Source organism: Pseudomyrmex gracilis, unplaced genomic scaffold (assembly GCF_002006095.1).
Source record: "Pseudomyrmex gracilis isolate BER0280 unplaced genomic scaffold, ASM200609v1 scaffold_663, whole genome shotgun sequence".
NCBI lineage: Eukaryota > Metazoa > Arthropoda > Insecta > Hymenoptera > Formicidae > Pseudomyrmex > Pseudomyrmex gracilis.
Window position 1 is genome coordinate 47,453 of NW_018021247.1, and position 13,551 is coordinate 61,003.

The 13,551-nt window shown below is 44.9% G+C and overlaps 2 protein-coding genes across 2 annotated transcripts; both read right to left on the bottom strand.

Annotated features, from left to right (window-relative positions):
• Positions 1-2,971: 2,971 nt before the first annotated feature.
• LOC109861258 lies at positions 2,972-5,151 on the bottom strand. The gene is made up of 3 exons (XM_020440814.1): positions 3,861-5,151; positions 3,299-3,575; positions 2,972-3,248 (listed from the first exon to the last, which is right to left on the bottom strand). Exons 1-3 carry the CDS (start codon positions 5,149-5,151, stop codon positions 2,972-2,974), a joined length of 1,845 nt encoding a protein of 614 aa, XP_020296403.1.
• A 556-nt stretch (positions 5,152-5,707) lies between these two features.
• Positions 5,708-6,844, bottom strand: LOC109861260. Its single transcript, XM_020440816.1, has one exon. It carries the CDS (start codon positions 6,842-6,844, stop codon positions 5,708-5,710), a length of 1,137 nt encoding a protein of 378 aa, XP_020296405.1.
• Between the last annotated feature and the right edge of the window lie 6,707 nt (positions 6,845-13,551).

Below are 13,551 nucleotides of genomic sequence, written 5' to 3' on the forward strand. Positions count from 1 at the left end.
CGCCCGATGGACTATTCCTCCTCTTGCGTTTCCCTGCCACCCCCGCTGCCAGCTCAGCTGAAGCTGCAAACGTGGTGGCTACGCCACCAGCCGCAGCAGGAAGAGAGTGGCAGTTGGGGCCTCCCAGCACATGCCGGGAGGGTCGCCCCAGATCGCCGCACAGTGGGCACTTTGGCTCCGGAGCCTTACACTGCCGGAGCAGGTGCCCACTAAGGCCGCAGCGGTAGCAACGGCCGCTGCGGTCCGCCTCGCTCGAGGGGCAGTAGTGCCCTGTGTGCCCCGGTCGTAAACACCGGTAGCACCGCATGGGGCGGGCCTTGAGCGCTTCAACGCGGGCAAGGACCCACCCCAACTTGACAGTGCGGACTGCTGCCAATTTCTTAGCAGCAGCCACGGGGCACTGCACCCATACTCCCCTTAAGCCGGAAGGCAGAGTCCGGGCTTCGCCCATACGGATCTCTGCCTCCCGGCAGCCTCCAGCCGACGCCACGGCTGACTTCAATTCCTCCGGGGATACGGAGTCGTCGAAGCCCGAAACGCGCAAGTCTCCCTTGCGCGTCGGGCGGCGGACAACGATCCCCGTATCCCGGAGGACTTCCTTCATACGAGCCGAGAGAGCATCAGCTTTCTCGGCCATTGAGTCGCCGGTGACCTCGATCATGAGGTCACCGGTCATACTGCGCCGAGGTTGCACGTGGGCGATACCCACTGACGACAGTGGTATCGTTTCACGGCATCGGCGCATCGCCTCCGTAACGGTAATCGCTCCAGGCTGTGCCGGGTCAACCGACAGCGTTATCGCTGCCGATTTTGGCACCCGGAGCCTGAAGCGCTTTTTCTTCCCGCCTCCTGCGGGTTGCGCTGTCGCGCCAGCTACAGGGGCAGAAACTCTTCCCTTAGTTGGACGACCGGGAGCGGCAGAAGCCGCGGATTCGGCCTACCTCCAGTAGTGGAAGACGAGGGTCCTGGAGCCTTCTTCGCCGATTGGGGTGGGACCAGAGGTTGAGCCTTCGGCTTAGCCTTGGTGGTGGCCTTTGCTTTGGCCTTAGCCTTTGGCACACTCCGTGCTCCTTCCCGCGATAATGTTCGGTCGCGACTCCCATCTCGGCTAGTCAAGCCCGCGCGTCCTGCACCCTAAACGGGTAAGTTCAGGGCCGCGAGCTTGGCGTCTATGAGCGCCGAGATGCGCTCAAGTAGCGCATCCTCGGCCAGACGCTCCTGTGCCGGGGGGGGAGGAGGTGGTGGCGGCATGCGAATCTTTGCCATCAAAGCCACCACCTCGTCCTGCAGTTGCTTCACCTCCTTGCGGAGGTCTTCGTTCTGTTGGTAAACCTGGGGCAAAACGGGAGCCGTTCGCGCCCCAGGTTCACCACGCAAACGGACGTAGAGGGTGTCCGCCACCCGACAACCGTCGCGACCCGCCGCTCGAAGGACCTTCACGTCCGTGCCCTTCAAATTTTTTGCTCGCCCAGCCACTTCGTCGCAGACGTTGATAGCCTTGTAGAGCAGGTCTACAAGGTCTATCGTGGCCCTCTTCTCGCATTCGACTTCGACGTCCGTGCCCCCCACCGTTAGGCACGAACGCCGAAGTCTCTTAACCGATTCGGCGTCGGATGAGCGTCCCGAGGCCTCCGAATCGGTGCGGCGCTTTGTCGCCGCCGCGTAAGCTTGTTGCCGCACTTTGTCCAAGGCGCGGTCTTTCTCCTCTATTTTCCTTTTTTGGAGCTGCTCCCTAGCTTTGCCCAGACCGATGAACTTCCCGTGGATTGGTGGACGCCCACGGCGTTCGGGTTGGGCCATCTTCTCTGCGACGTAGGTCGCAATGGCCGCGTCGGTGGTCAGAGCACCGGACATGGGCTCGTCACCGGATAAACCCATGTCCACGTCCAATGTTTCCGGCAGAAAAGCCTCCAGCGACTCCGATGAAATTACGGAGCTAGTTGAGAAGATTGACTCCATCGACTCCTCTCTCCTCAACGCCGTTCGTGGGGCCGCACGCCCTTTCGGGCAACACGGACGTTCTCCGTCGTCTGTCTTTGCAGACGCAATATAGGTGGAAGAGCCTGCGGTGCACTCTTCCACCCGCCCGTCGTTGGATAACGACACGGGGGCACCCGGGACACTAGCCCCCCCGCGCCGAGACCTGGCCGTCCGGTCGACCTGGTCCGGTAACTCCTGTTTGTTCTTTGTGCTCATTTCATGTGTAATAAAGAAGCGGTTTTATATCAGTCTTGGACCTGAGCTAGGTCGGTTGCCGTAACCTGGCTAACGAGCCCGACCTGCCCGGATGCGCTCTTAGTCTGGCCGCTCCCCGTGGACCTGTCCGGCAAGGGTGACCCTGCCAGGAACCGAAGTTCCCGCCGGCATAGCTCCACGGATCAACACGGCACTCAAGCTCGGGGACCACGACAAGGTGGCGCTCCATCCCCCGAGATAACTTATTTAACTCATTTAAGACAATATAACTTATTTTTAAGACAATATAACATTCTTATACTTATTATNTATTTTTCTAATTTATTTTTTGGTTTTAATTAATTTAATATTAATGTTTACTTTTCTAAAATTCGTTATATAGATATTACATTTATTGTTCACGAAAAGTAATGCTTTTTTGAGGTTAGAGCAGGTCAAGGTCTGTGAATAACAAGGCCGATTGTAAAGTTGAGAATAGATTGTATTTGATATGCGTACAGTTTTCCAACTCTTTAATTGACGCACTATTTTAAACTGTGCTACAATATCACTGTTATAAGACAGAGCTTTTCTTAGCATTTTCATAACACACAGAAAGGCAAAACGGATACCTGCAACGCGCGGTTTTTTTTCTGGGACGCCTTCAGAGGGCGCAGTGGCCTCTTCGGCAACAGCGCGCGCGCAATTTGAGTCGCTTAATCCTTAACATTTCCGCCCGCCATCAGCAAGGGATTGCTGATGAAGATTCTCCGTGACAATTGGTAGGAGCGCTAACTTAACAATAGGACGAGTGAGTGTAGTCGTGGCAGTTTGTAGCGTGACGACTCGTGTGAGTCCGTCCTTCCCTGGGTGTAATTCGAGTACTCTGGCAAGTGGCCACTTGCTGGGAGGCAATCTTTCGTCTGTGAGCAGGACTAATGAGCCAACTTTGATGATATTCGACGGGTGATGCCACTTTCAGATAGATTGTTGACGTTGTAAGTAATGAGCTGACCACTGGGACCAGAACTGTTGAAGTCGTTGTTGGATGAGCTGCCATCTTGTAAGTCGAGCTGTCGAGATATCAAGGAAAGAGGGTTCTGGGGTGGAATTCAACGCGGACCCAATAAGAAAGTGTCCAGGGGTGAGGGCGGACACATTTTCAGGGTCGTCGCTGAGAGGCTCCAGGGGTCTAGAGTTGAGCACTGCTTCTATTTGAGTCAACAATGTTGTGAGCTCCTCAAAAGTTAATAGAGTTTCACCAACTGTTCTTCGCAAATGAAACTTGATCGATTTCACAACTGATTCCCACTTGCCACCCATGTGGGGTGATGCCGGAGAATTGAACTTCCACGTGGTCCCTTCCGTAGCGATAGTGGAGCTGGCCAGCTTATGTTCCGCTGAGTAATTAATGAACAATTTCTAGAGCTCTGCATCTGCTCCAACAAAGGTGGTACCACAGTCTGAGTAAAGCACATGAGCTAATCCTCGTCTAGATGCAAAACGTCGATATGCAGCGAGAAAACTTTCAGCTGAATAATCAGTTACAACTTCGAGGTGAGTTGCGGATGTAGTGAGGCACACGAACACACAGATCCAGCCCTTATGTGTTTTTGAGCCTCGCCCTTTCCACGTCTTGAGCTGCACAGGTCCGGCATAGTCTACACCTGTGTGTAGAAACGCACGTGCAGGTGTGACTCGCGCCAACGGGAGCTGAGCCATCAGTTGCTTCGCGCGGATCCCTCTCTGTCGTGCACATTTGACACATTTGATTATGTGAGATTTCACTGGAGCTCTTTCGCCAATAATCCAGTAGGTTTGCCGAATTTTTGCCAGGGTGAGCTGCGTACCACCATGTAGAGTGGTGCGATGTGCGTCGTCGATGATAAGAGAGGTGAGCTGACAATGACGTGGCAGTATTGCTGGATGCCTATTTTGATAAGTGAGCGCTGATTCCTTAAGTCGGCTTCCCACTCTAATCACGCCATTTTCATCAAGAAATGCTGTTAGTCTGGAGAGCGCGTGAGCAGTGGGAAGTGACAAATGTTGGCTGAGTGTCTTGAGCTCGTGAGCAAAGTATGTAGCTTGAGTCGATTTGATCCAGAAGAGCATTGCTTGGTTGAGTTCTTGAGCTGATATGCACGTAGAAGGAGGTGACATGAGATTGCGCTTGAGCAATTGTATGAATCTGAAACACAGCGCTGTGACTTTGAATAGCTTGTTCAGTGAGGAGTATTTGTACACTAAATTCCAACTAGGTGCAGGTATTGGAGCTGCTGCAAATAGAGCTGTACCAGTTCGAGCTTCAGTATGAGTAAGCTCCGGCGCGATGTCTGGTTGAGCTGGCCACGAGTCGGAAGACTGCTTGAGCCAGGGTGGTCCAGTCCACCACAATGGGTGATTCATCAAGTGGTCCGCCGAAATTCCCCTCGATCCGCAATCTGCTGGATTCATCGCGCCAGGAATGTGACACCAGGTGGAATTTGTTGACAGTTCTTGGATTTGAATCACCCTGTTTCTAACGTAATCCCTCCAACGGGATGCGGGTGATTTAATCCACATGAGTGCTACTTGCGAGTCGATCCACATGTAAGTCGATTTCACGTCGAGCCTTAGTGTGGCGTGAACATGAGCCATCAGCTTAGCAAGTAGTAGCGCCGCTGTGAGCTCTAATCTTGGAATTGTTAGCCGTTTAAGTGGGGCTACCTTTGTTTTTGAGCAAACAAACGAAGTCGCAGATCCTGTTGACGGTGAGTGAATCACCAAATAAATGACTGCTGCCATGGCAAGCTGAGAAGCATTTGCGAATCCGTGGAGTTCTACCCTTGAGTCGCTCCATGAGTTAAACCACCTTGGAATTGATATGCTGGCTAGCGATTTGAAATCGTTCCTGATCAGAAGCCATTTCGCACTGAGATGTTTTGGGAGTGAATTGTCCCAATTGAGTTCGTGGAGCCACAGCTCCTGCAAGAACATCTTTGCCCTGATCACAACCGGAGAGACAAAGCCGAGCGGATCGAATATCTTGGCTACTTCAGATAAAACTAGGCGTTTCGTGAGCTTGCCTGGACGGTCCNAAAACTTTGAGCAGAATACAAATCTATCCTCTTGAGNAATCCAATTTAATCCGAGTAGTTTGGTTGTGCAATCGTCTAATNATAAGGAGCTTGATGAGCTACTCGTTGAAACTGCCGTGAGCAAGTCCGGGTGTGTTGCATGCTATTTGGAGAGCGGAAAACCGCCCGCGATGCACAAGTCTTTTACTTGTAGAGCTGTCAATATGAGCTGTTCGACTGTGTCTGCACCTCCGAAGATATCGTCCACATATCTACCATAAGTGAGCGATGGCACTGCAAGAGGAAACTGGTGACCTTCGTCGCTAACTAACTGAAGAAGGACTCGAGTTGCTAGGAATGGAGCTGCCCTTGTGCCATACGTGACTGTGGTGAGGTGGAAGGGGACTTCATTGAGCTGATCGTCTACCCATAGAATCCGTTGAAGATCCCAATCGTCATGGTGAACTCGAACTTGTCTATACATTTTGACGATGTCTGTGGCAAAAATGTGGCAATGGTGAACGAATCCACGTGAGCACATCCACGATATTGAGCAGCAGATTGGCTCCGGTATGCATTATGTCATTGACTGATTTTCCTGAAGATGTAGAGCTTGAGCCGTTGAATACAACCCTGAGTTTAGTTGATGAGCTGTCTGGCTTTAGTACTCCATGATGAGGCAAGTAATAAGGGGAATGTGCTGTCGAGCAGTCGGATGACCGTTCTCCCAGAGCCCTCAACCCTCCTGATGTCGAAACATCACGTGCTAAGGTCACCTCAGGAGGTGAAGCATCCGCCAGGACTCGTCTCATATGCCCCAGTTGCTCGTACTCCGTCATAAATTTTAAGTAGAGCTGACCGTACTCAGAGTCTCTCTTGAGCCGTCGAATCGTTCGTTGGAGACATCTTGAGGCCGTCTGGTAGGAAAGTCCTAGAGTGGATGCTGATGTCTTGAGTGGAATTCGCACTATGTAACGTCCAAATGAATCTCTCGAGTGAGTTGCACAAAAATGTGCTTCACATTCTTCCTCTTCAGGTGTGAGCAATGGAGATTCGTCACGAGGCAATTCTTCTTGAACCCAGAACTTGGTGAGCAACTCCTTTACTTTATCCTCTCGTTGAACGGAGACATTGTGGGTGGGCACGGATGATGAGCGAACTGAATTGGTAGGTCCAAGGATCAACCAACCGAAAATTGAACATTGAGCAATGGGCATTGCTGAGTGACCCCTGATAATGTCAGGCTTGATTACCTGGCCATAGACATCGGCACCAAGAATAATGTCAACTGAGCGTGGCTGATAGTACTCTGGATCTGCAAGAGACAAGTTTTGTAAATGTGGCCAGTTTCTGACTGTTACCTCTGTCGATGGGATGATCGATGTAACCGCTCTTAAAATATGAGCATGAATCTCGATGTTGTCCTGTGAATGCAGAGATTCCAAGGTGAGCTTGACAGCGCCAAGTGTTTGAGTTGTTCTTGAACCTCCAATTCCATGTATTATAAGCGATGATGGGTGTCGAGAAATGTTGAGCTGGCGGACAAGCTGCTCAGAAACAAAAGTGATTTCTGAGCCTGAATCGATGAGCAAACGTACTAGGTGAACAGTCATGTGAGTCTTGGCTTGTGCACGAGCCGTTCCTAAGAGTGTTGTATAATGATGAGTAGTATCATGCGATCCATCGACGATTGCACCAAACCGTCAACGCTTGTCAGATAGGCCTGATTGATGGGCTGTTGAACAAGAGAACTGAGCGTTATCTTTCGGTGATTGTGCGGTGGAGTAAGAGCTGGACGTGACAGCCGATGAACGGCTGCTGGTATCGTGTAACATTGTGTGATGTCGACCTGAGCAGGTGTTGCAACTTCGCGTGCTCTTGCACGCCTTAACCGCATGGCGGCCAAGGCAGTTGTAGCACAACCGTTTCTTTTCTACTAGGTCACGTCTATTCTGAGGGCTGAGGCCCTTGAAATGCTCACAAGCGACAATGTAATGCGATCCTGCGCACCCGTCGCATGGATGAGCCGTTGACCCTTGAGCGAAGGATGTCGTTTTCGAGAGAGCGGTTGCCGTTGACTGCATCGCCGCGGTATGAGCTAAAGCCTTCTTGGTTGGGGCTGAATGAGAAGGCTGAGCAGACTTTGTAGCAGATGACGATGGATGCACTGTTTCAATCCGTTCTAGTGCTCGAGCTCTAGAGGTTAAGAATTCCTCCAATTGAGAAAAGGTTGGATAATCCTGAGAAGAACCAAGAGACGTCTCCCATGCCTCTCTAGTTGAGCGATCCAAGATCTTAGATGCTAGGTAAACGAGTAAGACGTCACCAAGATTCGAACGTGAAACGCCAAGCGTATCGAGTCCTTTGGTGACATCGGCGTAAGTATTGATAAGCTTGTTCAGGCCAGTGGCACTCCGTTGAGTGAGTGGAGTTAACTCCATGAGCTGATCCAAATATGCTTGACCAGTTAACCTCTTGTTCTCATATCGAACAGTCAAAATTTTTAACGACTGCTCGAGCGAGCATCCCGTGAGCGGCAGAGTAGACACGAGCTGAGCAGGCTGGCCTTTCAAACATCCCCTCAGATAGTGTAATTTCTGAACGTTTGACAGTTGAGTGTTGTCTAAGATGAGACTCTGAAATAGCTCGATAAAGGTAGGCCATTGAGCGTACTCTCCCTTGAATTCNGGCAACGAGATGTCTGGCAACTTAGTGTCCACTCTGATGCTAGTTGAGCCATGATCGAGTGGAGCCGGTGTGAGCCGAGCCTTACAGCGAGCAATCTCTCTTTTAAGAGCAGTAAAGGTGCGTTGAGCCTCCAAGAACACATTACTCTTAAAATATGCATGAGATGTCAAACCTCGAGGGCAAGTTGCTTCAAGGTAAGTGTGCTCCTTGTTAAACACTTTATGGTGCTCATCACACTGAGCCTTGTATTCATTGAGCTCCTCAAGTGTCAGCTCCTCTTGGCTGACCACCTCAAGTATTTCCTTGAGAATTTCAACTCTCGTCAGCTGAGACTGTGCCTTGAGCTGAACTTCAGTAGGGAGAAGCACAGGCGATGTATTTCTTGATGATTGAGCGGAACCACTCCTTGACGAAGTGCGGGATTTCCTTCCCTCGCCACTGGCATGAGCAGCCTGAGGGTCGAGCAGACCTGCTATATATTGCCCTTCATCGTCCGGTGGACTAATTTGACCGGCTCTTTGAGCTTTTGCTCGTCAGGCATTTTGTATGTCACACATAGGAGAACTAATTGAGCAAAGCACGAACCATTGAGCAGTCACTTGAATCTACTGTGAGAGTGGTCACTAACAACTTTATCGTACAACACAGCACCGATTATTCACGAAATCCGGCTCGAAGGACCAAATGTTCACGAAAAGTAATGCTTCTTTGAGGTTAGAGCAGGTCAAGGTCTGTGAATAACGAGGCCGATTGTAAAGTTGAGAATAGATTGTATTTGATATGCGTACAATTTTCCAACTCTTTAATTGACGCACTATTTTAAACTGTGCTACAATATCACTGTTACAAGACAGAGCTTTTCTTAGCATTTTCATAACACACAGAAAGGCAAAACGGATACCTGCAACGCGCGGTTTTTTTTCTGGGACGCCTTCAGAGGGCGCAGTGGCCTCTTCGGCAGCAGCGCGCGCGCAATTTGAGTCGCTTAATCCTTAACATTTATTATTAAATAATATACTATTATTTAAAACTAAAACTATCATACAAGTTAAAGTTTTATACAAATTAAATATAGATCTAAAAAATATACTAAATAAATATCCTTATAGTTTTGTATATAACAAATAATTAAAATCAATATATGAGATTTTTTTGTATCACATATTAATGTAAAACAATATTGTACGCGATAATTATCAAAGTATGAAATAATATCAAAATATTAAAAAATCAATCAATACAACTAAATAGAATTATAATAAAGTAAATGCATATTTCTAACAAAAAAATATTAAACACATAGTAAGTTTTTTAATTACATAAATGTTAAAAAGTTATCAATTTACAAATTGAAAAACGCAAAAAGACCGGTAAGCCGCTGTACTCCACTGGTGAAAGTGGCAAATATAAATAAATAATCAATACAAATCGTGTCTACTTAGACATACAGGACGTTTCGATCCAATTTATTTGTGATCATCTTCAGCCAAACTACAAAAACAGAAATCAGTTATAAGAGTTAAATTGATTTGAAGTTATAATCAAGATAAAGAAACCGTATTCATATAAATAAAAACAAAAACAAAAACACACCTTACAAAGGCCAATGTACTGCAGACAAACAACACGCTGCGAATCAGAGAATCAAAACAAGGATAAGCGAAGATCAACGTTTGTTATCTCCTCATCCCTGATTACTAAATAAAAAAATATATAATGTAAACTAAGTCGAACATATCGAGTTAACGATTAAGTCAAAGTATAGTAAGAACAATTAAGTAAAGTCAAGTGACCAATTAAGTCAAAAGGTAAATTTGTAATAAAGTCAATAACAAAAAGGACAACCATAAAAAATTAATAAATGAAAACCAAAAACGGAATAAATTAAAGTTAACATAAAAGCTAAAAACTTACTGATGATTGACAGATTATCATAATTGACTCCCGTACTGAAACGCAGCAAATTGCAAGTCACACAGACACTCAACCGTTACATTCAACATATCAAATAACGATAAGCAATGTCGAAAAAGTAGCCGGCCGAAAGGCAAGTTAAAACGTCAAAGCGGTAGGAGAGGCACCCCACGTGACTAACTACCAAACTTCTCAATCAGGAAAGTATAAACCGGATCTAATAATTCGGTATCCGTCATTGAATTTATGCAATTTTTTTGCATTTTTATGTTCAACATTTCGGAAACCAATCTTCTCTGAAAGAAACGCTCGGTCTAAAACCTCAATTTCGTTCCACAAAAAATCATGACCAAACTCACTGCGATGCTTGCTTACAACTGATTGACGGTTGTGATTAAGATAAATATTTTTCTGATGTTTAGAAATTCTAGTACGTAATTGTCTACTAGTTTGTCCAACATATGAAGCATCGCAAGATAAACAGTTTATTTTGTAAACAACATTACACAATGAGTCATGACTGAGATCATCCTTGTGGACTTTAATAAAGCTACTTAACGTATTTAAAATTCTGAAAGAGAGCTTAAAATCATTTCTTTTTAACGACTTAGAAATAGAATCAGTAGTGCCTGAAACAAATGGCAAAGTAAAGTAATCTCTCGCACCACTCAAACGTTCACTCTCTGGATTGTACTCGCCATTCACCACATTGAGTTTGTTTGAGAATAGATAATGTAATCTCCTTCTTACAGTTTTAAAAATAAAGTCTAGAGGGAAATCGTTAGCTAATAAAATTTGGATTGCTTTTATTAAATTTCCATTATGGAAAGATGGATGTGAAAGGAGAACTGCTCTGTCTATTATACCGTAAATAATACCTATTTTTTGATTCAATGGATGTTGCGAAAAGAAGTTTAAATAACGGCCCGAAAATGTTAGTTTGTGATACCAATTAAGTAACAATTTGTTGTTTATCACAGATATTGAAGTGTCCAAGAAGTTAATTGATCTACCCTCCTCGATCTCAATGGTAAATTTTAGCCTCGGATGGTAGGAATTGAAACAATTGAAAATGGGATCAATATGTTCTCTCGGAGCTGCCATTAAGATGTCATCAACATAACGGAAATAAAAAGGAAGAGTTATGTTTAAAGAATTCAGGCAATGAGTCTCAAGATCTTGTAAGACGATGTCGGCAATAATTGGCGAGAGAGGCGATCCCATGGGAGTTCCATAGGTTTGTTGGTAAGTAGTACCATTGAAATCGAAGAAGGTTGAAGATAAGACAAATTCAAGGGCTCGAATGAAAGGATCCAACGGGATTTTGGTATGATCCTTAATGCTATCCCACCTCTTCTTTACACCATCCAAAGCCAAGTCTAACGAAATTTTGGTGAACAGCGAGACAACATCAAGTGAAAACAATACGTCCGCATCACGCATATGCATACCTGACAAACCTCTATAGAGCTCNAAACTGTTACGGATAAAACTACGTGGTTGAGGTAAGTTTTTATATAAAATTCTTTGTAAAAAGGAGGCGAATTTATAAAGAGTAGTGTCCGTACAAGAAACGATAATCCTGAAAGGATTACCAGGTTTATGGACCTTTGGAAGNCCGTAGGCTCTAGGAAGAGGTTTGTCATTACAAATTAGAGAATAATATTCATTTTTGCTTATATAGTTCGCATTACACCACGACTTTAAACATTCGTTAAGTTTGTTTTCTGTTCTCTTTGCAGGGTTCTTTATCTTCGATTTGTCATAAGTATTCGTATCACTCAGCATTGCTTCGATTTTTGAGATATAAACGCTTTTATCCAAAGCAACGGTGACATTACCCTTATCCGCTTTGGTAAAAATGATATCCGGATAATCTTTCATGAATTTCCTTGTAAGCTTTTTACTTTCAAGTAACTCCTTGTCAAGGTTGCTTAGAGAAGATTGACTATTTAAATATCTTTCAAGAGTAGAAATGGTGAGAAAACGTATATGTGATTTAAGATCAACATTAATACGTCTAATGTTGTTCTCAACATCCTTAATAGTCTCCATGACCGTCAATTTTTTCAAATTGTGAGATGGCAAGCTAAATCTCTCACCTAAAGAAAGAAGGTCGCAAACCACATCAGGAATGTTACCCGACGTTAAATTGACAAACCATTTATTCCTGATGCTCATAATATCGATTTCATCAAAGGATGATGTTGTAATGTTAACTTTTTCGACTCTTGAAGAAGCTGAAGATGATCACAAATAAATTGGATCGAAACGTCCTGTATGTCTAAGTAGACACGATTTGTATTGATTATTTATTTATATTTGCCACCTTCACCAGTGGATTACAGCGGCTTACCGGTCTTTTTGCGTTTTTTAATTTATTATTTGCCGTTTTTTTTATTATCACAATTTACAAATTGTACTAATTATGAAAATGTTCTTNATAGTTATTCTTTTTTTAAATAAAAACACTTCTTACACAGAACAAAACCTCTACTAGATTTATTCATTAAATATTGCATGGCTGTAGACATTTAATGNATGTCTATTGGAAGTTTTGTTCTGTATGGATTGCATAAAAAACATACCTGAGGTGCACAATGCAAATTCTTTTGTAGCATCTCTAAAAATATTCTTTCTAACGTTCCTGTATCCTTGAGTAATTCATTCCATTTATTTCCACGACGTAATTCTTTCATTTTTATCTCTTGTAATTTTTTATACTTTTTTTTCTTGTATAGTAATTTCTTCAAGTTTCGTAATTTTCTTGATAGTTTAGCCGAACGAACTGTCGTTATTTTTGGAAGATTATTCTCTCTTGCTATATATAAGCAGCCTTAGCTGCTGCTTCTTCTTCTTCTCGAACTTCTCTAATTGCTTCTTCTTCTTCTTCTTCTCTTGAGCATTGAAACAAATTCGATGTACACGCAACATTTTCAGTACTGACGACATGTGAAATACTACCATGATCAAAAAATAACCGGAATTTATTCATAAAAAGAAAAGTACATGTTTATTCTTCAAAATTCAAGTTGTCCCCTTCAAAGTAGTCCCCGTCGGCTGCGATGCACTTGTGCCAGCGTTTGATCTACCCCTCGAAGCTTTTCTAGAAGTCGGTTTTTGGTATAGCCATTAGTGCCTCCAGCGATTTTAGCTTTATTGCCTCCACACTCGCCATTCACTTGATTGATGTCGTGTTTGCGTGTCGTACTCATACACCTACGTCTCGTTACCTGTAATTATGCGTTGGATGACTGTTGAGTCGGAATCGACCATGAAAACCATCTCTTTTGAAATTTCAGCGCGATGCAATTTTTGCACGAAATTCAGTTCATTTGGCACCAATCTCCCAGTGACTCGCCTCAGACCCAAATCCTCACCCAAAATGCTCTGAACAGATCCGAATGATATGTTGGTGGTCTCAGCTATCTCCCTTATCGTCAATTTGCGATTTTCGATCAACAATTGTCGGATTTCATCGACGTTTTCATCAGTTTTCGATGTCGATGGCCTCCCAGGACGAGCATCGTCCTCAACAGCCTCACGACCACTTTTAAAGCGTTCATACCACTAATACACCTGTGTTTTCGATAGAGTATTGTCACCATAACACTTTTGTAACATTTTTAATGTGTCGAAACACTTAATTTTATTTTTATAGCAAAATTTAATGCAAGAACGTTGTTCAAGTTTTGAATCCATTGTAAAAATCGCCGCG

What these genes read in the sequence shown, in the direction of transcription:
- LOC109861258 (XM_020440814.1), bottom strand. Translation starts at nt 5,151, where the DNA reads ATGTTCTTGCAGGAGCTGTGGCTCCACGAACTCAATTGGGACAATTCA. An exon ending in GGCGCGAGTCACACCTGCAC is followed by an intron (nt 3,576 to 3,860) that starts GTGCGTTTCTAC and finishes TTAATTACTCAG; the next exon opens with CGGAACATAAGCTGGCCAGC. An exon ending in CCTGGACACTTTCTTATTGG is followed by an intron (nt 3,249 to 3,298) that starts GTCCGCGTTGAA and finishes ATATCTCGACAG; the next exon opens with CTCGACTTACAAGATGGCAG.
- LOC109861260 (XM_020440816.1), bottom strand. Translation starts at nt 6,844, where the DNA reads ATGACTGTTCACCTAGTACGTTTGCTCATCGATTCAGGCTCAGAAATC.